The sequence below is a fragment of the Mastomys coucha genome, unplaced genomic scaffold (assembly GCF_008632895.1).
Source record: "Mastomys coucha isolate ucsf_1 unplaced genomic scaffold, UCSF_Mcou_1 pScaffold18, whole genome shotgun sequence".
NCBI classification, from domain to species: domain Eukaryota; kingdom Metazoa; phylum Chordata; class Mammalia; order Rodentia; family Muridae; genus Mastomys; species Mastomys coucha.
In genome coordinates this window covers 3,245,893-3,270,291 of record NW_022196900.1, presented here as the reverse complement: position 1 = coordinate 3,270,291, position 24,399 = coordinate 3,245,893, and the positions used below count along the sequence as shown (strand labels likewise).

Sequence of the window (24,399 nt, the reverse complement as noted above, 5' to 3'; positions counted from 1 at the left end):
TAGGGTATGGCTCACGTGGTTAAGAGTTCGTAGTCTAGCGGCGCTTGGCTGTAGGTTTGTTGTGTCCCATGGCGTCTGGTGTCTCTAGCAAGAAGTGGTGAGCAGTCTCTAGGTGAGTGGTGCTCTCCGCGCGCAGAACAGCAGCCTCTACGGTGGTACTGGGAGTGCTCTCTGCGCAGGGTACTGGGAGCGCTCCCTGCGCAGGGTACTGGGAGCCCAGCAGCGGCGGCAGCCGCTGTGGTGGTACTGGGAGCGCTCCCTGCGTGGGGTACTGGGAGCGTTCCCTGTGCGGCGGCGGCGGGAGCCGCTCTACCTGGCAGCCAGGGTCCCAGCAGCCGCTCCATGTGGCCATGTACCCTGTCTGCCCTGGCGGTGAGGAGCCGGTCGGTAGACGCAAACTGCATTGTTCCCGGGTTTCGGCACCAAAATGATGGGTTTTGAGTCGCGGCAGGAAGCGTCTGCAGACACCAGGCCCAGGCAGTTTCATGTGTAAGAGGTTTAATTGGAAGGGGCGTAGGGGGGTAGCAGCGCAGGAAGAGAGAGGGGAGAGAGAGAAGAAGAGAGAGAGAGAAAGATGGAGGAAAGTACATATATATATGTCGTGACGTAGCAGTCCAGGTAAAGGTGGGAGCTGAACCCAATGGATTCTGGGAATATGGTGGCCGTTGCCCTGGTGACAGGTCTGTGGACCCGCCCACATATCTGCCGCAGGCAGGTTCTGGATGCTAAAATAAACTGCTGAGCCATCTCTGCAGCTCTGCTTCTCAGGTTCCTAGCAGAGCTGGACTAGATGCTGGTTTCTTGCCTCCTAATCTAGTAATCTGTATTAGTACTCTTTGGTTTACTGAGTTATTTAAAATGAAGATCTATCTTATTTGACATCTTAAAATAAGAATACCCTCTGCCTTTACATTTTTAGTATGTATTCTTATTGCATTTTAATTTATTTTGTGCGTAGACATGTGTGTTGCATATTGTGTGTGTGGAAGTCAGAAGACTGCTTACAAGAATTGATTCTCTTCTCACCACTGAACCATTGTTGCTTGCTCTCCACCTTATTTTTTTGAGACAGACTGGAGTTTACCTAGACTGGCTGGCCAGCAAGCATAGAGGATCCTCCTGTCTTTGTTCCCCAGGGATTACAGACACCTAGTTTTGCAGGGTTTTTTTGTTTTGTTTATTATTTATTTACAACCCAAATGTTGTCGCCCATTCCCTCTCTCAAATTCTTTCCTCCATTCCCCTCTCCATTTCACTTCTGAAAGGGTGCCCCTTGATATCTCCCTACCCGAAGGCATCAAGTTTCTGCAAGATTAGGCGCATCCTCTCACTGATGCCAGACAAGGCAGCCCTCTGCTACATATGTGCCAGGGACCTCAGACCAACCCATGTATGCTCATTTGGTTGGTGGTGAGACAAGGTTTCTCTGTGTATAGCTTTAGCTGACCTGGAACTCACTCTGTAGACCAGACTGGACTCAAACTTACAGAAATCCACTTACCTCCGCATTTTTGAGTGCTGGGATTAAAGACATGTGCCACCACTGCCTGGCATACCTCATTTTTATGTGGGTGCTGGAGATCCAAACTTAAGTCTTCATGCTTATACAGCAAGCACTTTATCCACTGAGCTGTCTATCCAGCTGTGAAATATGCTTTTTAAAAAATTAATTATAGGGTTATGGAGCTGGAGAGATAGCTCTGTGATTAAAGAGCATTTGCTGCTCTTCGGAAGTCCAAGGTTCAATTCCCAGCACCCACATGGTAGCTCAGTAACTCCTTGGTAGCACATGTCACTCCAGTTCTAGGGGATCCAATGACATGTTTTGACCTGAGAGCATCAGGCACATACATATGATGTACAGATACACATGTAGGTAAAATAGTAATACACATAAAAAATTTTAAGTGGTTACATAGTTTCAAGTTTAAACACAAGCATAACACCATTCTAGGTCTTGCTTGAGAAATGGAGACATCAGTGAAATACAAATCACAATAGGAAAGACAGTAACTACCAACATTTATTGCTATGTAATAGTCTACTTCTTTTACTTACCCACTAATACTAACCATGCTTAACTACTGTCATTACCCACGCAAGCTCCCAAGGATCTCTTAGGCTTGATAAGCAGAGGTAGAGTTCTATTTTGAATCAGTTAACTTTCTCGTTAACAAATGATGCCTTTATGAACTAGTCTGTACTTAGCAATATATTAAAAAGCTTTTTTTTCTTCAGTAAATATTGGAGAGCTAAGTTTTGTAATTACTTCATAGTATTGTTCCACTTGAAAGACAACTGTAGTTTACTTAGCTAGTCTTCATTACTTTGCTCTTACCAATGTGATATAATTGATGTGTTGAAGCGGCGGGTCGCGACAGAACATACCACACTAGGCCCAAACAGTTCCACGTGTAAGAGGTTTAATTGAGAGGGAGTGGGGGTAGTGGCGCAGGAGGACAGGAGAGAGAGAGAGAGAGAGAGGGGGAGAGAGAGATATGGAGGAATGTTCCCATATATATATATATATATATATATATATATATATATATATATATATATATGGGTTGTGACGTAGCAGCCACAGGTAAAGGTGGGAGGTGAGCCCAACGGATTCTGGGAATATGCTGGCTGTTGCCCTGGCAACAAGTCTGTGGACCCGCCCATGTGTCACCACAGGCTCTGGATGTCGTGATGCTAACAATAACAACTTTGTACTTCTGTCATTCTGCATTGTACACAGTAGCTGTGGGATGCTTCTAGAGCTAGGTAGTGGGTAGTTGCTGGATAGTGAATTTGCCTATAAAAATTTATCTATTTATGTTTTTATTTTAGTTTTTAGAGACAGATTTTCTCTATTGTAGCCCTGGCTGTCCCACTTTGTAGACCTGGCTGGACTTGAATTTGCAGAAATCTGCCTGCTTCTGCCTCCTGAGAACTGGGATTAAAGGTATATGCCACCATGCCTAGCTTAAAACTTTATTTTTATATGTATTTATTCATCTTGTGAGTAACATGTACAAATCACAACAACAGGAAAGACAGCAACTAATACTTGCTACTATGTAATGGCTACTTAGATGTACACATTATATGTGTATGTTTATATGTATGTATACACCTGTGATAAGCAGAGATGAGAAGAAGACATCAGATGCTTCAGAACTGAAATTATTGGCATTTGAAGTTTGCCCAGTTTGTTATGTGGGTCCCGGCATCTAAACTTCATTGCCTGAACAGCAATCACTGCTAACCTCTGAACTGTATCTCCAGAGCCTAGGGCCTTGCTCGTGCTAAGCATGCACTCCACCACTGCTCTCCCTCCACAGCCTGTACATTTGACTTTTTAACAGAGATAGGCCTGTACATTTGACTTTTTGACAGAGATAGATCAATAAGTAAAATTATCTGAGTAAAACTTTCAATGCATCTGTCCCCCAAATCTGGAAGTTTATTTTCTTTGTTTGTTTAATTATTTTGTGGTTCGGTGGTAGAGTTCAAATGCTTTTGTTTGAAGTTGCAGGAGTAATTCTGATGCTTATTTCAGGTGTTCAGGATGAACTTTTGTAAAATGGAATACAATTGCAGAGAAGCATATTAAGTTTGAAAACAGCAGAACGTAGGCTAACAGTATTGCCCATAAAAGTGGGATGGCGATGGGCGGTGGTGGCGCACGCCTTTAATCCCAATGCTTGGGAGGCAGAGGCAGGGGGATTTCTGAGTTCGAGGCCAGCCTGGTCTACAGAGTGAGTTCCAGGACAGCCAGGGCTACACAGAGAAACCCTGTCTCAAAAAAAAAAAAAAAAAGGTGGGATGCTGCAGCTGTGCTAGAGAACTTCCATGGCTACTTAAATCTGCATGTTCAAATTACTATTATTTTAAAATTATCATTATTATTATATCTTTCTCATCCCATGATATTATAGGTCATACAAGTGTTTCAAAATTAATGTTTTAATCTCTGTTACTATTGGGAATGCAGTAAAGGCTGTGGTTATTAGATTTGAACTGAGAAATGTTTGCTATGGTACCTAGGGAATTGGTGTGCAAAATACAGACTCTTACAGAGCCTGGGCATAGCACTTACTGTCTGTTCCCATGAGTTAGTTGAGCCAAGTAGAGAATGCAGCTGCTTAGTATTTACTTAAATCAAAACACTGAAGGTAGAATAAGTCCTATTCTTAAATGCTAGGTGGTGAAGATAGGAGAAATACAGAAATAACAATAGCAGTGGTAATAACTGCCAACACTTATTAACCATGGAACATTGAATGTGTCGTAGCTATTATGCTGGGTCTGTTTATCTGTCACTCACATGGGCCTCAGACTTGCTCTGTAACCAAGAATGTCTTGAACTTCTAATCTGCCTGCGTTTACCTCCCAAGTGCTAGGACTGCAGGTCTAGTTACCAGGCCTAGAGTTCTGCTGTGCTTGGGAGTGAGCCTAGGGTTTTATGCATGTTAGTTAGGGTGATAGAAACTGAGCCCCACCCTTAACCCATGCTGGTGTTTCTTTATTCAGTCAGAAGAATTTAGGGGTTCTTTTGCTTTTTTTCCCTCTTCAGTGTCTTGAGGCAAGGTGTTATTTTGTACTTTGTATGTAGCTCTGTTGCCAGGACTGACCTCAAATTCAATGCAGCCCTCTCTCAGTTTGTACAGCTCTACACTACCAAACTGACCCAACCCACATATCTTTGAGGGGTGGAGGGAGGTACACACACCCATGAAGTTGATAATGAGTGCATCTCTTAGTTGCTCTCTGACTTTTTTTTTTTTTTGACAAAGTTTTTATTGAATCTGACACAGAATCTTTCTGGAACTTTGAGATTCAGGCAGTCTGGCTGGCCAGTGACTTCTGGAGAGCCTCCTATTTGCACCTGCCCAGCACTGACTGAAGTCACACACTGCCAAGCTTGCCTTTTCTTTTTAAGGGGATCAAATTCAGATCCACTTGTAAGTGAGGAGGTGCTTTACTGACTGAGCTGTCTTCCTCAGGCCCCAAATATCTTTTTAAACAAAGAAAACACAGGGTTTCATAGCCCAGGCTGGCCTTAGCTTACAGTGATTTCCCCTTGCCTCAGCATTGGGATTTCAGATGCCCAGCTTCTGTGGCACTCCTAATGCCATAATAAAGTCAAAAAACAATGAGTTTCTGGAAACACACTAAGTGACTCTAACTTGTTGCACACTTATACCTCCTTTGTAGGATTGTATGATAATGAACAAATGCAATGCCCAGAACAGGGTCTGCTGTGTGTTAAATGCTCAGGAAATACTAGACACTGTTATGGTGTCTGAAGCACCATGTTTGGTTTTTTAATACAGCATGTATTCCCTGATAAGGACCATCTTGTTCATGATAGAAAAACACAGTGTCTTTCTAGTAAAGAGGGGTATTCTAGGTAAGAAAAAAAAACAGTAATAAAGGGCTTGGTGGTTTTAGTTTTGCTGCTGTGTAAGGTGTTTGGAGGTTAAGTGATAGAAAAAAAATCTTAGATCTAGAAATGAAAATCTCATTTTGGAGAAAAGCTCTTGAGCTATCTTGAAAAAGATAGGTGTAGCACACACATCGAGAAGTGATGAGAAGCACCTGGCACTCTTCTTGATTGCTGGTAAGAATGAAAATAGTACAGCCATCTTAAGAGGTAGCTTGGCAGATTATTATAAAACTACATGTCTTATACAATCCAGTAATTATGCACCTTGGCATTACATAAAGGAGTTGAAAATTATGTCCATATGAAAATTGCATTGGTGTTTATAGAAGCTTTATTCATAATTGCCCAAACTATAAGCATTCCAAAATGTCCTTCATTAAGTGAACAAATAAATAAACCAGGGCACACTCACATGTAGAATGGGTTTTAACAGTGAAAAGAAACAAGCTAACAAGCCATAAAAAGACTTGGAGGAAATCTAAATTATGAAATGAGAAAGCCAGTCTAAAAGCTGAAATCCTTCTTGCTTCTAATTCTGTGACATTCTGGAGAAGGAGGAACTGGGGAGGCAGAAAAAAGATTATTGGGCCAGGTATGTGATGCATGCCTTTAATCCCAACACTTGAGGAGGCCGTGGCAGACAGACCTCTGTGAATTGGAGGTCAGCTTAGTCTACAGTAGTGGTTTCCAGGACAGCCAGTGCTACCCTGCCCCACTCCCCATCTGCCCCAGACAAAGAGATCATTAGTTACCAATAAGTAGGTTAGTGGGAAGGGTGAGTAGACAGAGCACAGGAGTTTTTGGGCAAACTTCCATGTGTTACTCATGTAGAGAATACATGAACTGTTTATTCAAATTCACAAATTCTCCAATACTAGATAAGAACTCTAACTAAGCTGCAGACTTTGAGTAATGATCCTTTATCAGTGTAGGTCCATTAGTGGAGAAAAGAGTACGTGTGTGAGACAGGATATTTGGCAAGTTTCTGTGCCTTCTGCTCAGTTTTTCAGTGAACCTAAAATAGCTCCAAATTCTTAACAAATGGCAAAGTTTCAGAAGTGAGATTGTAGTCACTATTATATAGCAGTCTAGCCCCAAACTTGGTAGTTCAAAACAATTGTCCTTTAATTTGCTTAAAGCTCTGGGTGTAGGTGATTTGGGCCAAGCTTAGTTCTTTACTTGATCTCACCTGGGGTCATTCCTATGGCTGTAATTGTCTAGTGCAGTGGTCTCAATCTGGAGGTCTCAATCCCTTTAGGGGTCAACGATTCTTTCACATGGGTCACCTGAGACCTTTGGAAAACACAGATATTTACAATTTGTAACAGTAGCAAAATTAGTTATGTAGCAACAAAAATAATTTTATGGTCATCACACCATGAGGAACTGTATTAAAGGGTAGCAGCATTAGGAAGGTTGAGAACCACAGCTCTTATGGCAGCCCTCCATTTGGATAGTCTTAGGATAGCTTCTCTTGCACATCTGGGTTTTTTTTGGCCATCAAAGTAGTAGTGGTAGCGCATAGTCCTCTGACTATTGGCTAGACTCCGTCACATGGCAGTAGAAGGATTCTAACATCAGTAGAAGCTAAGTTGGCTCTTGAGCCCTTCATGGCAGTCTATTTCACTGTATTCTGTTACCTAAAAGAAGTTAGAAGGCCATTCTAGATGCTACGGGAAGAGATATACTACCTCTTTTGCAGAGGGGAAACCTACTACTAATAGATGTCAGAGTTCGTAGGGGTGTGTTGCTTTGGACCCTTTGGTCTTTTGTTTTGCCTAATTAGCATTTCCTCCAAATTTAGTTATTCAAAGCTCCTTAGTTGTCCTTGTTATCCTGTCTTTAACACACACACACACACACACACACACACACACACACAATATTTCTCTTAGAACAAAAATAAATTGAAATGAAAACATTTTTTTCAATAATTGAGTTTTGAAAACTCTGAAGGATCAAACCATTTTGAAAAAGAAAATATAAGAGGCTGGAGAAATGACCCATTGGTTAAGAGCACTGACTGCTCTTCAAGAGTACCCGGGTTAGAATCTAAGCACCCATATGGCAGCTCACAACTCTCCTCTGTAACTTCAGTAGAGATCCATTTCCCTTTTCTAGCCTCTGTGGGCATCAGGCATACATGTGGTTCACTGACATACATACAGACAAAACACTCATACACATAACATAAGTAAATAATGATTTTGAAAAACTTTTTAAAAAGCTAGGCATGGGAGCTCATGTTTGTAGTCCTAGTGATTGGGAAGTGTAGGTAGTAAGATTATCACAAGTTTGAGGCCAGCCTGGGCTGCCCAGTAAATTCCAGACCAGGCTAGGCTATACAGCTATACAAACAAATAAGCTGAGGGCTGGGGAGAGTGCTAGGTGGTTTGCAGTATGTACTATTTCTTGAGAGGACTCCTGTTTAGGTACTAGCACTTCAACTCCAAGAGCCAGCACACCGTTTCCCAGCCTCAGAGGGCAGGCCCTACAGTCATGCACTCACAAGCACACTTAAGATATTGATGAGACATTTTAGAGTACAATCTAAGTTTTTTTTAATATCCTTAGGAACTTAAGCTTGATTAACAGGAATAATGGAGACCTACTCAGAACTCTGACAGTAAATAAGACAAAGATTTTATATTAATTACCACATCACCTGTTAGTGTTTAATTAAATTCCTATGGTTTTAAGTGTTTTAATGTGAATCATTCAAATTTGCATCTGTAATTTTAATCTTCTAGGAAAAGTATTTGATATTTTGTTCAGGTAGACATCTGTGACCACCTTCTAGAATTATCTAAAATACTAAATGAGTTGATTCTGAATTGGTTGTTTTTAACTTCTGTCTTACTTACCAGAACACAGCAGATTAAAAATGCATTTTTCTCTGAGCTGTGTTCGTTTATAATCCTTGTGGTTGCTGTTTTATTCTGCTGTCTATTCTGAAAGACTTCTTAGCTTTTGTTCATTAATCATAGGAAGCAGGTGTGCAACATGCCTTGCCCTCAAGTGGAACTTCTAAAATTAGTCCTGCTACACTCAGTGTTGGGAACAAAGTTTCAGCAGTGTATTGCATGTATTGAACAGATAACTGCAAAGTTAAAAGAAACTCCCAAGCAATAAGTAAGTGTCTCTGTTATGTCTGTGTCCATACATTTATTTAAATGTATAATTAGGAAACCTTTTTTATTAAACAGATGAACAAATCACAGCTGTTAGTTCATATGCTCTGCATAAAAACAGCTTTGCTTGTAAACTGTGCTGTCTAATTGTCCATTTCAGAAGAAAAATACCTAGGGAAACTTCAGATAACAATTTTCTGCATATTTTCTGTTTTAGTTTATAAAGGGATATACTTTTTGTAAAGGAAGAATATGTTTATTCTATATGGATGACTCCTTTTTCTCTTTTTCTTCAGAGTTCATATAAACCTAGTCACGAAAATGGCATCCTGGTTATATGAGTGCCTTTGTGAAGCTGAGCTTGCACAGTATTATCCTCATTTTACTGCGCTTGGCCTTCAAAAAATAGATGAATTAGCCAAGGTTACAATGAAGGACTACTCCAGATTGGGAGTCCATGACATGAATGACCGCAAACGTCTTTTCCAACTTATCAAAATCATTAAGATTATGCAGGAGGAAGATAAAGCCCTCAGTAGCCCAGAGCATCCTCCTCAGGCAAGCAGCCTGTACACCAAGCCTCGGGAATTCAGATCCGGGCCCCGAAGACAACTGCATTTTGATTCTCCTGACAGCAAAGACAAGATGGCCAACAGTGAAATGGGCAGTTTATCCGATTTCTCTGTAGATGAGCAGAAGTCCACCTACCTGAAAGTGCTGGAACACATGCTACCAGATGATTCCCAGTACCAGACAAAAATAAGCACCCCGGATGCCTCTGCTGCTGCTGCCTATATGCAGACAGAAACCAGTGCTCCGCTCTTTTCATCAAATTACTCTTCTCCAAAACTGGGAAATTGTGATATTCCCATTATTCAAAGAGTCTCTCATGTTTCGGGTTATAACTATGGAATCCCTCATTCTTGTGTCAGGTAATACTTTATTTTTGTATTTTTGGGAGACAGCCTAAGGCAAAGACATATTTCTTCTTCATGACCAGAGGAGTGCAAACATTCTAAGTTCTTAGTAAATGACTATAGCATATGAACGATAGTTAGCAAGTTTTGCCTTAATAATCACAATAAGTGGATAGAAGCAAATTTATGAGGAACTGGAAATTTCCAGATAGCAAAAAGCCAATGTTCATTGTTCGTGTATATGGAACAGCTGGTACTTAGCAGAACTGCTGTGGTCCTCTAGCAGACCTGTTACTATTACTTCCTAGAGTGTAACATGAAAGCAGAGTAGGTAGCCTGCTTTCTGCAATGGAAAAAGAATCACACCATCCACAGGATTTTTTTTTTTAAGGCCTTCAAATTCATACCAGCCAGATGATCTAGAGCGTACTTAAGGCCAGAGAGCAGTAGTTAAATTGAGTAGTTCTTTGAACAGTTAGGTAATCTGCATACATTGAAGCAGGATCCTGATTCTGGCTGCACAGGTTGTTGTTGTTGTTGTTGTTGTTGTTGTTGTTGTTGTTGTTGTTTAATCCAGCCCTGAAAGAACAGATGCTTTTTTAGTGATTACAAAGAGTATCTTTTGATGGTAATTAAGGTTGTGGATCAGAATGGCAGAAAGCCATTTTCACCTAGTGCTTCTAGATAGAATTTTAAATAAGATCCCTGAGAGGTAAAATACTGAATAATACCCAATGCTAAGAATGATGTAGTAGAAAATATATTCCTTGTTTAAACTATATTAAATATATTACTTAGAAAGAAACACATACACACACTTGTTTGGTTGGGTTTTTTGTTTTTGTTTTTTGAGACAGTTCCTCTGAATAGCTTTGGCAGTCCTGGAACTCACTTTGTAGACTAGACTGGCTTTGAACTCACAGAGATCTGAGAGGCAGAGTGTTGCCTCCTGAGTGCTGGGATTCCATGAAAGTACCAGTAGAAGTAATGTGAAATATTTGTTCTAGCATAGCACAGAGAATTTAATACTATTTTTCTTCTTCAATTGTAGATTGTAAATATTAAAGGTAAAAGAGCAAGCTTTCTTTTTTTTACTACTTAGTCTTTTATTGAACAATTCATAAAATATAAATTATAATTATTTATAAAAATACTTTTCAGTGTTTAACACATCATGACATAGAATGCACATTTTAATTTAAATATTGCTGTTACATTTATTTTACAAATATTAAGTGATAACTATGATGTCTGACTCTAGGTATGAAGATAATTAAGATATCTGGAGGCTCTTAGATGTTAGAGGTCAAGGTAAGAGGTAACAGACAAACGTAATCATTTGTGTCAGGCATTGTGGTCCATGCAAACCCAGCATGCAGACAAGACAGACAAGAGGCTGATGAGCTCAAGCCACATAGAAATACCCTATCTCAAAAATAGACGAACCAAAAAATATCTACTAGGGAAAAAAGCATTTTCCTCTTTGCCTTTTGAACTTATAAATCCAAACCACAGGCCTTTTGTCCATGAGACTCATCCTGGAATCCCTACACATCTCTAAAGGTAACTAGCTGGGCACAGTAGTGCAGGAGTGATCCTAGCACTGGGAATGCTCAAGACACAATGCAAAACCTCGTCTCAGAGCCTCACAAATAAAAATAAAAGGGACTGAGCATTTTCTGTCCTCTTTGAATAGCTTCCTATGGTTTGGTTATTAATACTAAACATCTAAAGATTTTGACCCAAGACCCTTGTTTAAATGAGAATAAAACATTAAAAAAAGATTTTATAAAGGTACATATAATAATAGGAAATAAAAAAGTATACTAGATTCCAAAATAATCAGTTAAAATATTCTCTTTTCTTCTTGTGAAAAAGTTAAGTGCATATGCAAAAGAAGAGAACAGCAAATCCCCAGGACTTATCATCAAGTCCCATGCCTCAGATGATGCATTAGTCTCATATTCTAACTGAAATAATAAGATGGACTTTAAGATGTCTTAGAATCATGTACTGTGAGTATTGGAAAGTTTGTTTGTTATAAAAACTAATTTAGATCCTGGCAAAAAAAATAATTTTCCAGCCACTTGGAAGGCTCAGAAAATCAGAATTTGAAACAATTATATCACTATTTAATTTTGTATTAAAGTTTTTTGTAAATTTTAAATTTTAAATTAAATTTTGTAAGGGACTGTCAAATAAATTTTAAAGTGTAAAGGAGGGAACAGTTTATTGCTAATTTATTCTTTTATATAGACCAAAACTATTAATTCTGATAAAAGTAACCTGCATTCAAAAATCTTATTTTCAGAGTGAGAATGGATCTTCTCTTTTCCTTTTTTAAATCTAGTTGTAGAGAAGTTTCTGTGTAAGTGGCTCTTAGATAGACCACGAGACTCAGCAATACCACACTCAGCCTTGTGGAAGACGCTGGGTGTTGAGTAGCTCTCTGAGGCCAGTGAGGAATGCACTGAAAAGGAGATTGAGCTGGTAGTGGACAGGATCAGCCACAGAGTGCTTCTGAGAAGAAAGACATGGTTATATCCTAATGGATGAATAAATTCATATCGGGTGAGGCAAAAAAGCAGTAAGTGGAGCTAGGGAGATAGTACGTACAGTCGATAAAATGCTTGCCGTGTAAACAGAAGGACAAGTTCGACCCCCAGCACACACATAAGAAGCCAGTGTGGTAATACATGCTTGTAATCCCACCACTAAGGAGGTAGACAGTGGATCTCTGAGACTTGCCCTAGATTCCAGTGAGAAATTTTGTCTCAGAAAACAAGCAGTCTGATCCTGAGGAGAACCACATCTAATGTTGTCCCCTGGCCTCTGCACACATAGGTGCTCATACAGAGACACAAGAAAAGAATGAAAAAGTGACAGTATCTATGAGGTGTAGGAGGTAACGTACATTGAAACCCATCACCTAATTTGAGACACTTAGTTTCAGTCTAATAGGATTCAAAGAGAAAGGGATATAGGGCCTGAGGATGTCATTCAGTTGGTAGAGTGCTTATTTAGCATGTCCCAAACCTTGGATTTACTCCCCAGCATTAGATAAACTGGGTCTGGTGGTATATGCCTATGACCCCAGCCTGGTTTACAAGAGACTCTGTCTCAAAACAGTCAAGTATTCTTCAAACAAGAATTTTGATTAATGATCAAGAAAAATGTTAAGTGTCCAAGAATAGGATTGAAAGGGAACAAGAGACACACGTCTCGGACCTAAAATAACTGAGATTTGCTTCTAGCTGCTGCTACCATTGCCTCCTTTCTTCCTTCTTCCTTCTTTCTTTCCTTCCTTCCTCTTCTTTTTCTTCTCTTCTCCTCTTCCTCTTCTTTGGTAGGGCGGAGAGTGAGGTGGTATACGTCAGAGATGGAAACCGGAGTTTAGCTAGTAAAAACTTTCTCATTGCTGACATTTAATATGGAATTATTTACATGGAGCTTGGCATATAGGTGGCATAGGCCTGTAATCCCAGCATATGGGAGGTGGAGACAAGAGGCACTGCAGTCTAGCCTTCACTACCATAGTGAGTCCTGTCTCAAAACTTGGGTTTGGTGGTACATACCTGTAGTCCCATCACTTGGGAAGCTAGGGTAAAAAGTTAGGACCAGCCTGAGCTATATAGCAAGTTCTACACCAGTTTGAGCTACAAAGTGAAACCCTGTCTCAAAATAAAACCAATAAACCAAACGAAAAACACAAATAATTATATTAAAACCTCAAATATTTTAAAGATACTCAAAATGTACTGGCACTTTGACCATTTAAGTAATTGAATCCCTTTCTTAAAAATTAAAGTCTATTTATAAACATATACCAGGCAGATCACCTCAGAGAATCCTTGGACTGAAATGGAGAAAATCAGAGTTTGTGTTCGAAAACGGCCTTTAGGTGTAAGGGAAGTACGTCGTGGAGAAGTTAATATTATTACTGTAGAAGATAAAGAAACTCTGCTTGTACATGAGAAAAAAGAAGCAGTTGACCTTACACAATATATTCTTCAGGTAGGATCTTTCATTTACTGTGTTTCAAACTAATATTATCAAGTATGTCAGTTTTTTACTTTATATTTAAGTGGTTGTTCTAAAATCCAGTTTCTGGTTCATATAATTATATTTAATGTTTCTTTGTTTGCTTGGTTGTTTATTTATTTTGAGATAGGATCTCACCCTTGCTAGAACTAAAAGAGATCCAACTACCTCTGCTTCCCGAACGTTGGGACTAATGGCATGTGCCACTGAGCCCAGCTCTTGATTTTTATTCTAAGTTATTGATAACTTGGTATTTATTTATTTATTTATTTATTTTCTGAGACAGGGTTTCTATGTGTAGCTCTGGCTGTCCTGGAACTCAATTTTGTAGACCAGGCTGGCCTTGAACTCAGAAATCCACCCGCCTCTGCCTCCCAAATGCTGGGATTAAAGGCGTGTGTCACCACTGCCCAGCTTAATCCCACTACATTTTTAAAGAATGAAAGACCGCACGGAGGCAGAGGCAGGCAGATTTCTGAGTCCGAGGCCAGCCTGGTCTACAGAGTGAATTCCAGGACAGCCAGGGCTATACAGAGAAACCCTGTCTCGAGAAGAAGAAAAAAACACACACACACACAAAAGTGTAGTGGGATTATGATATACATAGTTAGAAAACCATAATTCCTGCATTATGCAGTGAGGTTCTGCCATATATTCACTTAGCATGTTTATGTAAATTAGCAAAATCAAGAGTACAGATGAGAGAATAAAAAGAATTTAAGTCAGTAGTTATTGATGACCAATTGCTGAGAGTGATGCTTATATGCTTGGTCTCCTTTTCCCCTGCATTATGGAATATGAATATTTTGGGGGTTTTGTTTTGTTTTGTTTGAGACAGAGTGTTCTCTCTGTGTAGCCTGACTGTCCTGGAATTCGCTCTGTAGACCAGGTGGGCCTTAGGTCTAACAGCCTCTGCCTCCTGAGTGCTGGGATTAAAGATGTGAGCCCTCATCACCCATCTGCCTGTTTGGTTTTGAGTCAGAATATCACTATATAGCCCTGACTGGCATAGAGCTGCTGTTTTGCCCAGGCTGGCCTTAATGCACAAAAATCTACCTGCCTCTTCCTCACCAGAGCTAGAATTAAAGGCATATGTCAACTGAGCTCTTTTTTTTTTTTTTTAAACAAAACTTCACTATGTAGCCTTGGTTGTCCAAGAATTTGTTAGGCATACCAGGCTAGTCTTAAACTTAAAGCTATCCTCCTGCCTCTTTCTCCTGAATACTGGGATCACAGGCATGTGCTTTCCATGCTCAGCGGGGAATGTCAACTTACCGCTCTGCTGAGTGTGAGTTTTAAGGCAGGGTATAACTCTATATTCCAGGCTGGCCTGGAACTTGCTGTAGCTCAAGCTGGCCTTGAATTCATGACTTTTCTGGTTGAGCATCCTGAGTGCTGTTACAGGCATATACCAGTATGCCCAGGTCTTGGGTAAGTATGAATTTAGTTATGGATAATTTATTTTCACATTTAACTTCTAAGGATTTAATAAAATATTCCTCATGCATAAAAGGTTTTAAACTATGAAAAAAGTTTGGTGTTGAAAAAAACTTATTCCAAGTTAGCAAATACCCATGTACTAATTCTAGTAGAGAAGCAACAAACTCCACAAATGAGAGGAAATCATATAATCATAGTATGTTAAGATTTTGGAATCTTAGGGGCTAAGGAAATGGCTACACAAGCATAAGGAACTGAGTTCAGATCCCAGCCCCCACTTAAAAAGCTGGGCATTGTGGCAGATAACTGTAACCCCAGCACTGGGAAATGGAAACAAGAGATGGGCTTTCTGGCCAGTCTAGCCAATTGATGAGCCTCTGGTCTAGTAAAAGATCCTGCTTCAAAAAATGAGATTCAGAGTGATAAAGATGCCCAGTGTCAGTCTCTGACCTTCATGTGTGCGTGCACAGGTATGTACATGTGTGTATACACACAAAGATTTTGGAACTCATAGTTTCTTTTACTCTGAATCTGCCTTCTTAGTCTGCCTTAAAAAACACTCATATTGAACATTCATTCTTTCCCTTGTTCAGTTACAAAATGCAGTGACTGGTTACAAGAAAAACGTGGTGATTAATAGGCTGTGCTAGCAATTCACTTAGTCAGCTGCAATATTATTCTATTGCAGTAAATCTTTTTACACTGAAGTTAAATTGTTGAAACTTACCCCTTCTTTTAAACTTGCATTGTTCTTACAAAAATTGAGTTTCACAGTGGCATCTAGAGTAATCCAACAGTCTTCGTATGGGCAATAAATTACTAGGGCACTGTACAGCCAACCCAATCATTTTAACAGCTTCATTGATTGTTGATCAATGCTCAGTCTATTATGTTTCAGTGGAAGATACTTACTTTGAAGTCTACATGATCAATGAGCTGAAAGGCTAGTTAGTTTCATGGTTGCTATAGCTATCGTAATAGCTGTGTCCACTCACCATCTACCCAGAGCCCCCCTAATGGTGCTTCAGTCACAGCAGTTCCCTCCAGGAGGCATCCTATTATCTTTTGTATTTTCCCATTATCCCCAAACACAATAACCTGATTCTTTTGTCATTGCCATTGATCAGTATTTATTGACTATCCATAGGTTCCATGGCATTTTCTCTGCTGTTGAACTTTGGACCTCTGCTCTCATAGGTCAGAGTTCTTATTTGTCAATACTATGATAGAAAAATATCTCTTTTTCTTTTCTTTAAAAGAAGTCTGTATTGAACTTGATGCTAAATAAAAGTGATCCAGTTCTTTAGGTTTTATTTTGAAACTTGCTCAGGGAGTAAAACAGAAAATTTGTCTATGTAGTTAAATAACCTATCTTTTCCAATCAAATATGTCCACCACATACCTGTTAAAAATTGTATGCAAGCACAACAACTCAAAAAACAAAACTAATTATTTTCCTTTCTAAATTTTTTCTTTTTACTTTTCTTTTCTTTCGTTTGATTGTTTTGTTTTACTTTTACGTTCTATCCCTGCCAAATACTGGAAATTCAATCCAGGGCCTCATTTGTGCTAGAAAAATATTTTACCAAGTAAAGTATGCAAGTATGAACTGCATACCAAGCTCTACCCTACTTCCCAATTTAAAGAAGAAACTTAGTTATGTATGTACGTATGTATGTATTGATTGATTGATTGATTGATTGATTGATTGATTGAGAGAATGTATCACTATCTAGTCTGCTGGCTTGGTATTTCCTCTGAAGCCCAGGTTATATGCTTGGTATCCTTGCTTTGGCAACTCCAGTTCAGAGATTACAGGCAAGTACTACTGTGCTTAGCTAGTCTTTTAAATTTCTACAGGGCTCTAGAGTTGACTTAGTGGTTAAGAGTACTCACTGTTCTTCCAGAGGATTTGCATTCAGTCCTAACACCTATGTTAAGTACCTCATAACTGTCTATAAAGCAAGTTCCAGGGGATTCAACACACTCTTCTGGCTTCAGTGAGCATCTGGACACATGTGGTAGATACTCAAACACATCAGTAAAAAATAAATTTGTAAGGGGGCTCCAGAATTCACAGGATCAACAGAAGGCCTGTGTTTTTGTTTCATTTTGGTTTTGATGTTTGTTAAGACATGGTCTCACTATATAGCCCTGGCTGGCTTGGAACTTACTATGTAGATCAGGCTGACCTGGAACTCATAAGATCCACCTGTCTCTGTTCCCCAAGTGCTGGGATTAAAGGTGTGTGCTACCATGCCTGACAGGGCCATCTTTAATTTTATGTGACAAAAAGGAATACATGCTCTCCAGAAAGGTACTTGTGGTTCATTGGTTGGGTTTTTAGGGGAAGGTGGGTAAGGGCAAACAGAATGTTATTATGTAGCCCTGACTGGACTAGAGCTCATTATGTAGAGCAAACTGGCCTCACACTCACAGAGATCTGCTTGCCCCTCCCTCCCAAGTGCTGGGATTAAGAATATGTGCCACCATGCCTGGCCCTGGTTGGTTGGTTTTAAGACAGCCTCCTTATGTAGCTAATATGTGCCACTGTTCTAGTTCCAATTATTTAAATTAAAAAAAAAAAACTGTACTGTATAGCTCAAAAAGTTAACAGAGACTATCTCTAAGTACAGTAGTTCACAGATAGTTTGGTTTGCTCCACCTGCCTCTGCCTCCCCAATGCTGGGATTAAAACCATTCCTGGTTAATTTGTGCCATTTTTATATTGATATTTTTATATACAAAGATAGGATAGATGTTGAACAGGTATATTTTGATCACTTTCTTTGGTCTCATATTAGCTGTAAAGCAGGGAAATGAATGGATCTGGAAAATACATTAATGTGGTAACCCAGACTCAGAAAACAAGTAGCATACATTCCCGTTCTAGTTTTAGTATGTGTGCTGCTGAAGTGAGAGATGCATCTTCTCTCTCCTATGTACATCTTAGTGTTTAATTTTTAAATATGTGTATATGGGGTAGATAGAACTAAAAGGGGAACCATGAGTTAAGGAAAAGGGGGAGAAGGCATGAAGGTGCCTAATAGAGGGGGAAGCTGAGAGATGAGGAAGGAGAGAGGAAGGAGGATATTTAAAAATGGTAGCTGGGCAGTGGTGGCACATGCCTTTAATCCCCAGCACTTGGGAGGCAGAAGCAGGCAGATTTCTGAGTTTGAGGCCAGCCAGGTCTACAGAGTGAGTTCCAGGACAGCCAAGGCTACACAGAGAAACCCTGGCTTGAAACACAAAAAAACCAAAACAACAACAAAAAATGGGCAGGAGATGTGGCTCAGTGGATAAGAGCACTGACTGCTCTTCCAAAGGTCCTGAGTTAAAATCCCAGCAACCACATAGTGGCTCACAACCACCCATAATGAGACCTGACACCATCTTCTGGTGTGTCTGAAGACAGCTACAGTGTACTTATTCATAATAATAAATATATCTTTGGCCTGAGCAAGCAGAGTTGACCAGAGTGAGTGGGGCCGACCAGAGCAAGCAGAAGTCCTAAATTCAATTACCAGCAACCACATAAAGGCTCACAACTATCTGTATAGCTACAGTGTACTTATATACAATAAATGAATAAATAAATAAATAAATATAAATAAATCTTTAAAAATAAAAAAATTGTGTTGACAGCTGAGGAGTCACTGAAGACAAGTGTTGGGGTTTCTTTTGGAGACGGTAGATATGTTCTAGAAGTAGATTATGCTGATCGTTGCATGGCCCTTTGTGTATACTAAAAATGTATATTTTGAATGAAAAGTGAATGGTTGGCATTTCACATGATTCTGACTTCTCTTATTCCAGCAAAAGTTTATCTACAAGGTGTTGTTTGCTCCTCTGCTGTGTAACAAACTGGTTTCACATGGAAGCAAATTCAAGTTCCTACTCCTGCATAAGAATTTGTTCCTCTCTGAATTTAATTCATTCACAATCCTTTGTGTATTGTATAATTAAAATATAACTTTTCATTTAAGGAAAAACATGTTAAAATGCCATAATAAAACTATTATTTTGTGTGCTGATTAAAAATTAACAAACAAAAACATGAATGCTAAAAACACTTCCCATGGGAGCAAGAGAGATGACTCAGTAAGTGAGCATCTTGCTGTGCAAGCATGAGGTCCTGAGTAAAAAGCCAGCGTGATTGGACACACTCATAAGCCCATTACTGGGGGCTCATTGACCAGCCAACCTAGAAATGAAACTCTGATTAAAAGCAGTAAGGTAAAGAGTGATATAGGAAGATCCCTGATGTCCTCCTCTGGCCTCAGTATATACACTCTTACCATGTATACAGCTCTCACCACCCCCAACACAACACACACACATACACACATGCACACAGATGGTGGTCTTGAACTGGTGGTGTACCTGAGATGACCTTGAATTCCTGATCCTCTTAGTTCCACCTCCCAAGTGCTAGGATTATAGGCACAGGTTACTCCTGCTTTTACTCCACGCTAGGGACTGAAGCCTTGGGGTTTATGCATGCCAAGCAAGCATTCTCCCAATGGAACTATATATCCAGCCCAGATCTTTTTTATCATTCTTCAGATTTATTCTCTAACATTCCAATGTTTGGTGACTTTGTAAATGGTAAACTTGGCTCTGTGATCTCAGTTTCTTCTCAAATGACCTAATTTCCATTCCAATGTAATGTAATAGTACATAAAAGGTCATTGAACTTGGGGAAGAGTGAGCCAAATTAAATTTGCCAAAGTGCAGTTTTCTGGATCTGGATATACAATTATCTAATTGAATAATTAAAGCAGGTTCAAAATGAGGCAGAAGGTAGGCCCTTAGTCTCACTCATTGTTTGGTAACTGTCATTCTGCTATAGTCAGCTGAACTTACTAAACTTTCTTACTCCGGTATGGTTAGCTAAGTTACCATCATGGTAAACCTCTAAGTTATGCAAAAATTATAGCTTTCAAGTTATTGCTTTGCAGACCCAGTGTAGTGAGATGTTCTCTCTTTCTCAGATCACCCTGATTTTTTTATTTATTGCCCTTCTGTCATATCCAGTCATTTGCCTTTTTGTTTTGTTTTGTTTTCCCATTGTTGACCTTTCCCACTTTACCAATGAGTGGCTGAAGTCTAATCACAATCTAGTCTCATCATAAACTCAGATTAATCTTGCAGTGAAATAGCTTAGACCATCCTTCTGCTTTGTAAAATTCTTTATCCTCATTGTTTCTGAATTGTTTCTTCTAACTCCTTTAAGGCTAATGTCTAGGACTCCTGGCACTTAATCCTAACTATTCTAGCACTGTATCTATCACTCTTCTGTTTACCAGAGTCCTGTATTTCAGTCATGCTGTGTGGTTGCTGTTTTTCTACACAGGAACTAGTTAATTCCTTGTACTTTCTTTGACCTTTTGCTTATACTTGTTTTGTCTGTATCTTCCTCCCTCCTCCCATCTCTGACTCTCACAGCACCACATCAAATCTCTTAATATCTTTCCAAGAAGAAGAAATGTGTTCCCATTTAATTATACCCTCCCTCCACTCCTGCACAGGACTGTAATAGAATGGACTCGAGGAAAGGGGTATACAGAAACTACTTTCTGTTCAGTTTTTATAAAACTGCTCAAAAATTTATTGCTAAAATAAAAACGGGGCTTAGAATCCAGTTATGTTGGTAGAGCGCTTGCATGAAACTCTGGGTTTAGTCCACAGAACCACATAAACCAGGCAGGACAGTACATTCATATCATTCTAGCATTTAGGAGGCAGAGGCAGGAGAAGCAGAAGTTCAAGGTCATCCTTGGTTGTATAACTTGAAAGCTTAGGACACATAAGACCATGTCTCAAAATAATAACAATAATCAAACCAATCCATTAAGACAAATTTTGTGACTTTCCCTATAGCTGAATACTTAATAACTCCAACTTAAAGTATCAGGAGACACGGCACAGTACCACAGCTATCAGAGTACATACTCATTTATCTTTGGGCTCCTGTTACAGTATACATATACAAGCTAACAGTGAATGTTTATGGAACTACAAGTTAAACTATGTAACCTTCAAAATGAAAGTTAATCTCTAGAATTCACCCAAATTTTCATATATATTGGCCTTGCCAAGTCTGTAAGATAATCCTTATAGAGTTAATTTCCTTTCCCAGACCCAATTATATTCATCAGTTACTTCCCTTAAGAGAGAACAAAAATTATTACACTGTAAGAACATGTACTGACAGAGGTGGGAAGCAAAAAAGGACAGTCATTTAACAGTTACTAGTAGTTCATTTCTCTGAGTTTGTCAGACAGTAACTTCCTATTGCTTAGAAACAGCCTTTCCCATGTGTTAATAAAATAGTGGTGATGAAAATGCATGTGTACTGCTATAAAAATCAAGTTTATTTTTCAGCATGTTTTTTATTTTGATGAAGTCTTTGGTGAGGCATGCAGCAATCAAGATGTATACCTGAAGACTGCTCATCCCCTCATTCAGCATATTTTCAACGGGTGAGCCAGATTGGTTGCTTCTCTTACTTTTAGTTTTCTACTCTCCATGAGTTCCATTAATACATGAATGTCTTTCTAGTTCTTTTGAATTAAATAGGAATTTATGTTGTAACCTAATGAACTTAATTAGACTCTTCTGGATTCATTTGATTTACTACACATTGAAAAATTTGCAACAAGATTTCCTTTTACACTGGAGATAGTGTTTAGTGCTTCTGGTCCTGGCTAAATAAAAGCTCTCAATAGCTTAATTCTGTATCTTCAGCATAAAAGATGTAAGAGGTTGTATTTAGCTTGAACTCTGCCATTTCTAAGCACTTGGAAGACTGAGGTGAGAAAATAGGCACAAGTTTAATGTCAGCCTGGTGTACATGGTGAGCTCCAAGGGCCTAGGCCAGCCTGGATTGCAGTGAGAGCTGTGATAAAATAACAAAAGTAAAACACAGATGCAAAGGAAAGAGGAAACAAAGTCTCTAGGATACATCAAAGCATCTTAAGTGGTAAGTGTGCTGGGAATCGAACTCACTGCCCCGTGCATGCAAGGCACACAGTCTACAAACTGAACTATATATACTGTAGCTCAGATGGTCTTCAAAGGCCTTATTTTCTCATAGTCAACAGCTGTCTTATGTAGTATTATCAGTTCTGTAAAATAATTCCTTTAAGAAAACATATTTTGGTTTGGGGTGTTTTTACTTTTTGAATAAATTTCTTCAAGTATTCTTTTTCTTCCTGACTTGTCATTAAACATCTCTATGTAGATTATCATTCTTTAAATATTTATAAATAATTATAATTATTCTTTCTCTAGAGGCAATGCCACTTGCTTTGCATATGGACAAACAGGTGCAGGGAAAACCTATACCATGATAGGAACTCATCAAAACCCGGGATTGTATGCTCTGGCTGCCAAAGATATCTTCAGACAGCTGAAAGTGTCCCAGTCAAGAAGGAATCTCTTTGTGTGGATCAGCTTCTATGAAATCTACTGTGGACAACTTTATGACCTCCTAAATAGAAGAAAACGGTACTAGATAAGAGTGAGAAGCCTTTGGTCTATATATTACTATTGGAGTTGGAGCTCCACGGAATCACTTTGATCACATGACTTTAATAAGAGGCATTTTTGTGAAATAGCAGTCTCTGGCATGGAGTGATCTTTCTTCTCCCTCTTGCCCTTTTCTGTTTTGAGGCTGTCTGGCTTGTATTCTTGTATAAAACTTGCTGTTTTGCCTGGGCAGCCTTGAACTTGTGATCATCCTGACTCAGCTTCCCAAGTGATGGAATTAAAGACTTCTGTTACTATGCCTAGCTTGGATAGGTAGTATTTAAACTGTTAATTCACCAAGGAGAAAATGTTAATTAGCCATCTATTAAGACCTTTTCAGTGCTGAGGATTGAACCTAGAGCCTTACACATGCTTTGCAACATTCTGCCTCTGAGCTACATCTCCAGTTCCTGCTAATGTTTTTCTTTAAAGAACAGTAGTATAGTATCTATCAAGTCTCCTCCTCTCTTTTACCTGTGAAAAAGATACTTTCAGAAAGTCAGGAAATCAACATGTATTTATATATTTTCCCTTTAAATAATGTTAGTGTAAACTTAATGACAGTTTTCTGACACTGGCCAAAAAAAGTCTTATTCTTCACATTCAACCTTTTAAAAATATTGTTTTTATTTTATGTATGTGAGTATTTTGCCTGTATGTGTGTCTTTGTGTGTGTGTTTGGTACATACAGAGGCCAGAAGAGGGCATTGGAATCTCTGGAACTGGAGTTACAGATAGTTGTGAGCTGCTGTGTGAGTGCTAGAGATCAAACCTAAGTCCTCTGGAAGAGCAACCATTGCTCTTAAATTACCTTTGCATTTCTTTTCTTTGTGAGCATGTGTGTGTGTGTGTGTGTGTGTGTGTACAGGTGTCATGATGGGCATGTGGAGGTCAAAGGACAACTTGTAGGAATCATTTCTCTACCACGTGGGTCCAAGGCAATGGCTCTCAACATTCCTAATGCTGTGACCCCTTAATACAGTTCCTCATGTTGTAGTAACTGTAATTTTGCTACTGTTAGGAGTCATAATGTAAATTTCTGTGTGTTCTGATGGTCTTAGCTACGAAAGGGTGATTAACTACCCCCACACCCCCCAAAAGGGGGTTGCAACCCAGAGGATGAAAATCACTGGTCTAAGGGATGGAATTCAGATTGTCAGGCTTGGTGGCAGAACCCAACCACCAACCCACCTCTAACTTTAACTGTTATCAGGCTTCAGCTTATTATACTTTCAACATAAAAGTAACCTAGGAATGTATCAGCATGCCTATTACATATGTTTCTAGAAGAAAGTTTTTTTTTTTTTTTAGGTTGGGAACAGGTGACTTAAACTGAATAGCTGGCAACAGTTGTGAAGGATCAACTAGCTAGAGAACAGAAAGGTGAGAGGGAGGTTGTCCTAACAGAATAAACTACACCTGATCCATTTGAGAAGAGTGAGTTAAGCCTGTTTTCCACTGACTAAGAACGCCTAACCAGTGCCACAGCAAAGGTATGCAAGCCTTTAGGGAGCTGCCCAATGTGGCATTGTTGTTCATGTGATGAAGGCAAGCAGTGGAACAGGGTGTGGGAACAGCTCCTGTCCAGTTAGGAGACCACAGGAGAGGCTCCAGCAAGGAGGGCACTATTGTAATGAGTAGCATAACTGAAGAAGCCAGCAGGTGGGTGAGACCATCCCCACGAAATGTACACAGGTTTGTCACAGTTGAGAAAGTACAAGTTCATCTCAGACACTGCTGCTCACTGCTCTTCTCTCATTCACCATCTCTGTAATGTTTAAGCCTCCATTTAACTCAATTATGGCTTTTCTTCCAACCCCTGGCACCCTCATTAAAAGTCTTTTCCAAGTTGAGGTTGTAGCTATGTGGTAGGAACCCATAACCTAGCATGTATAAGGGC

The 24,399-nt window shown here is 39.4% G+C and overlaps 1 protein-coding gene across 2 annotated transcripts in view; it reads left to right on the top strand.

The window, feature by feature from the left end:
* Kif24 (kinesin family member 24) overlaps positions 1-24,399 on the top strand; it is a 79,208-nt gene that overhangs the window by 33,168 nt on the left and 21,641 nt on the right. Inside the window, exons 2-6 of one of the 2 annotated variants that reach the window (XM_031377077.1) lie at positions 8,425-8,569; positions 8,865-9,500; positions 13,316-13,499; positions 21,354-21,451; positions 22,263-22,478. In XM_031377077.1, coding sequence (XP_031232937.1) covers positions 8,890-9,500; positions 13,316-13,499; positions 21,354-21,451; positions 22,263-22,478 — 1,109 coding nt within the window. In that variant the 5' untranslated portion in view covers positions 8,425-8,569; positions 8,865-8,889. The remainder of the gene's footprint in view (positions 1-8,424; positions 8,570-8,864; positions 9,501-13,315; positions 13,500-21,353; positions 21,452-22,262; positions 22,479-24,399) is intronic. The other variant, XM_031377078.1, reaches the window with a different exon arrangement.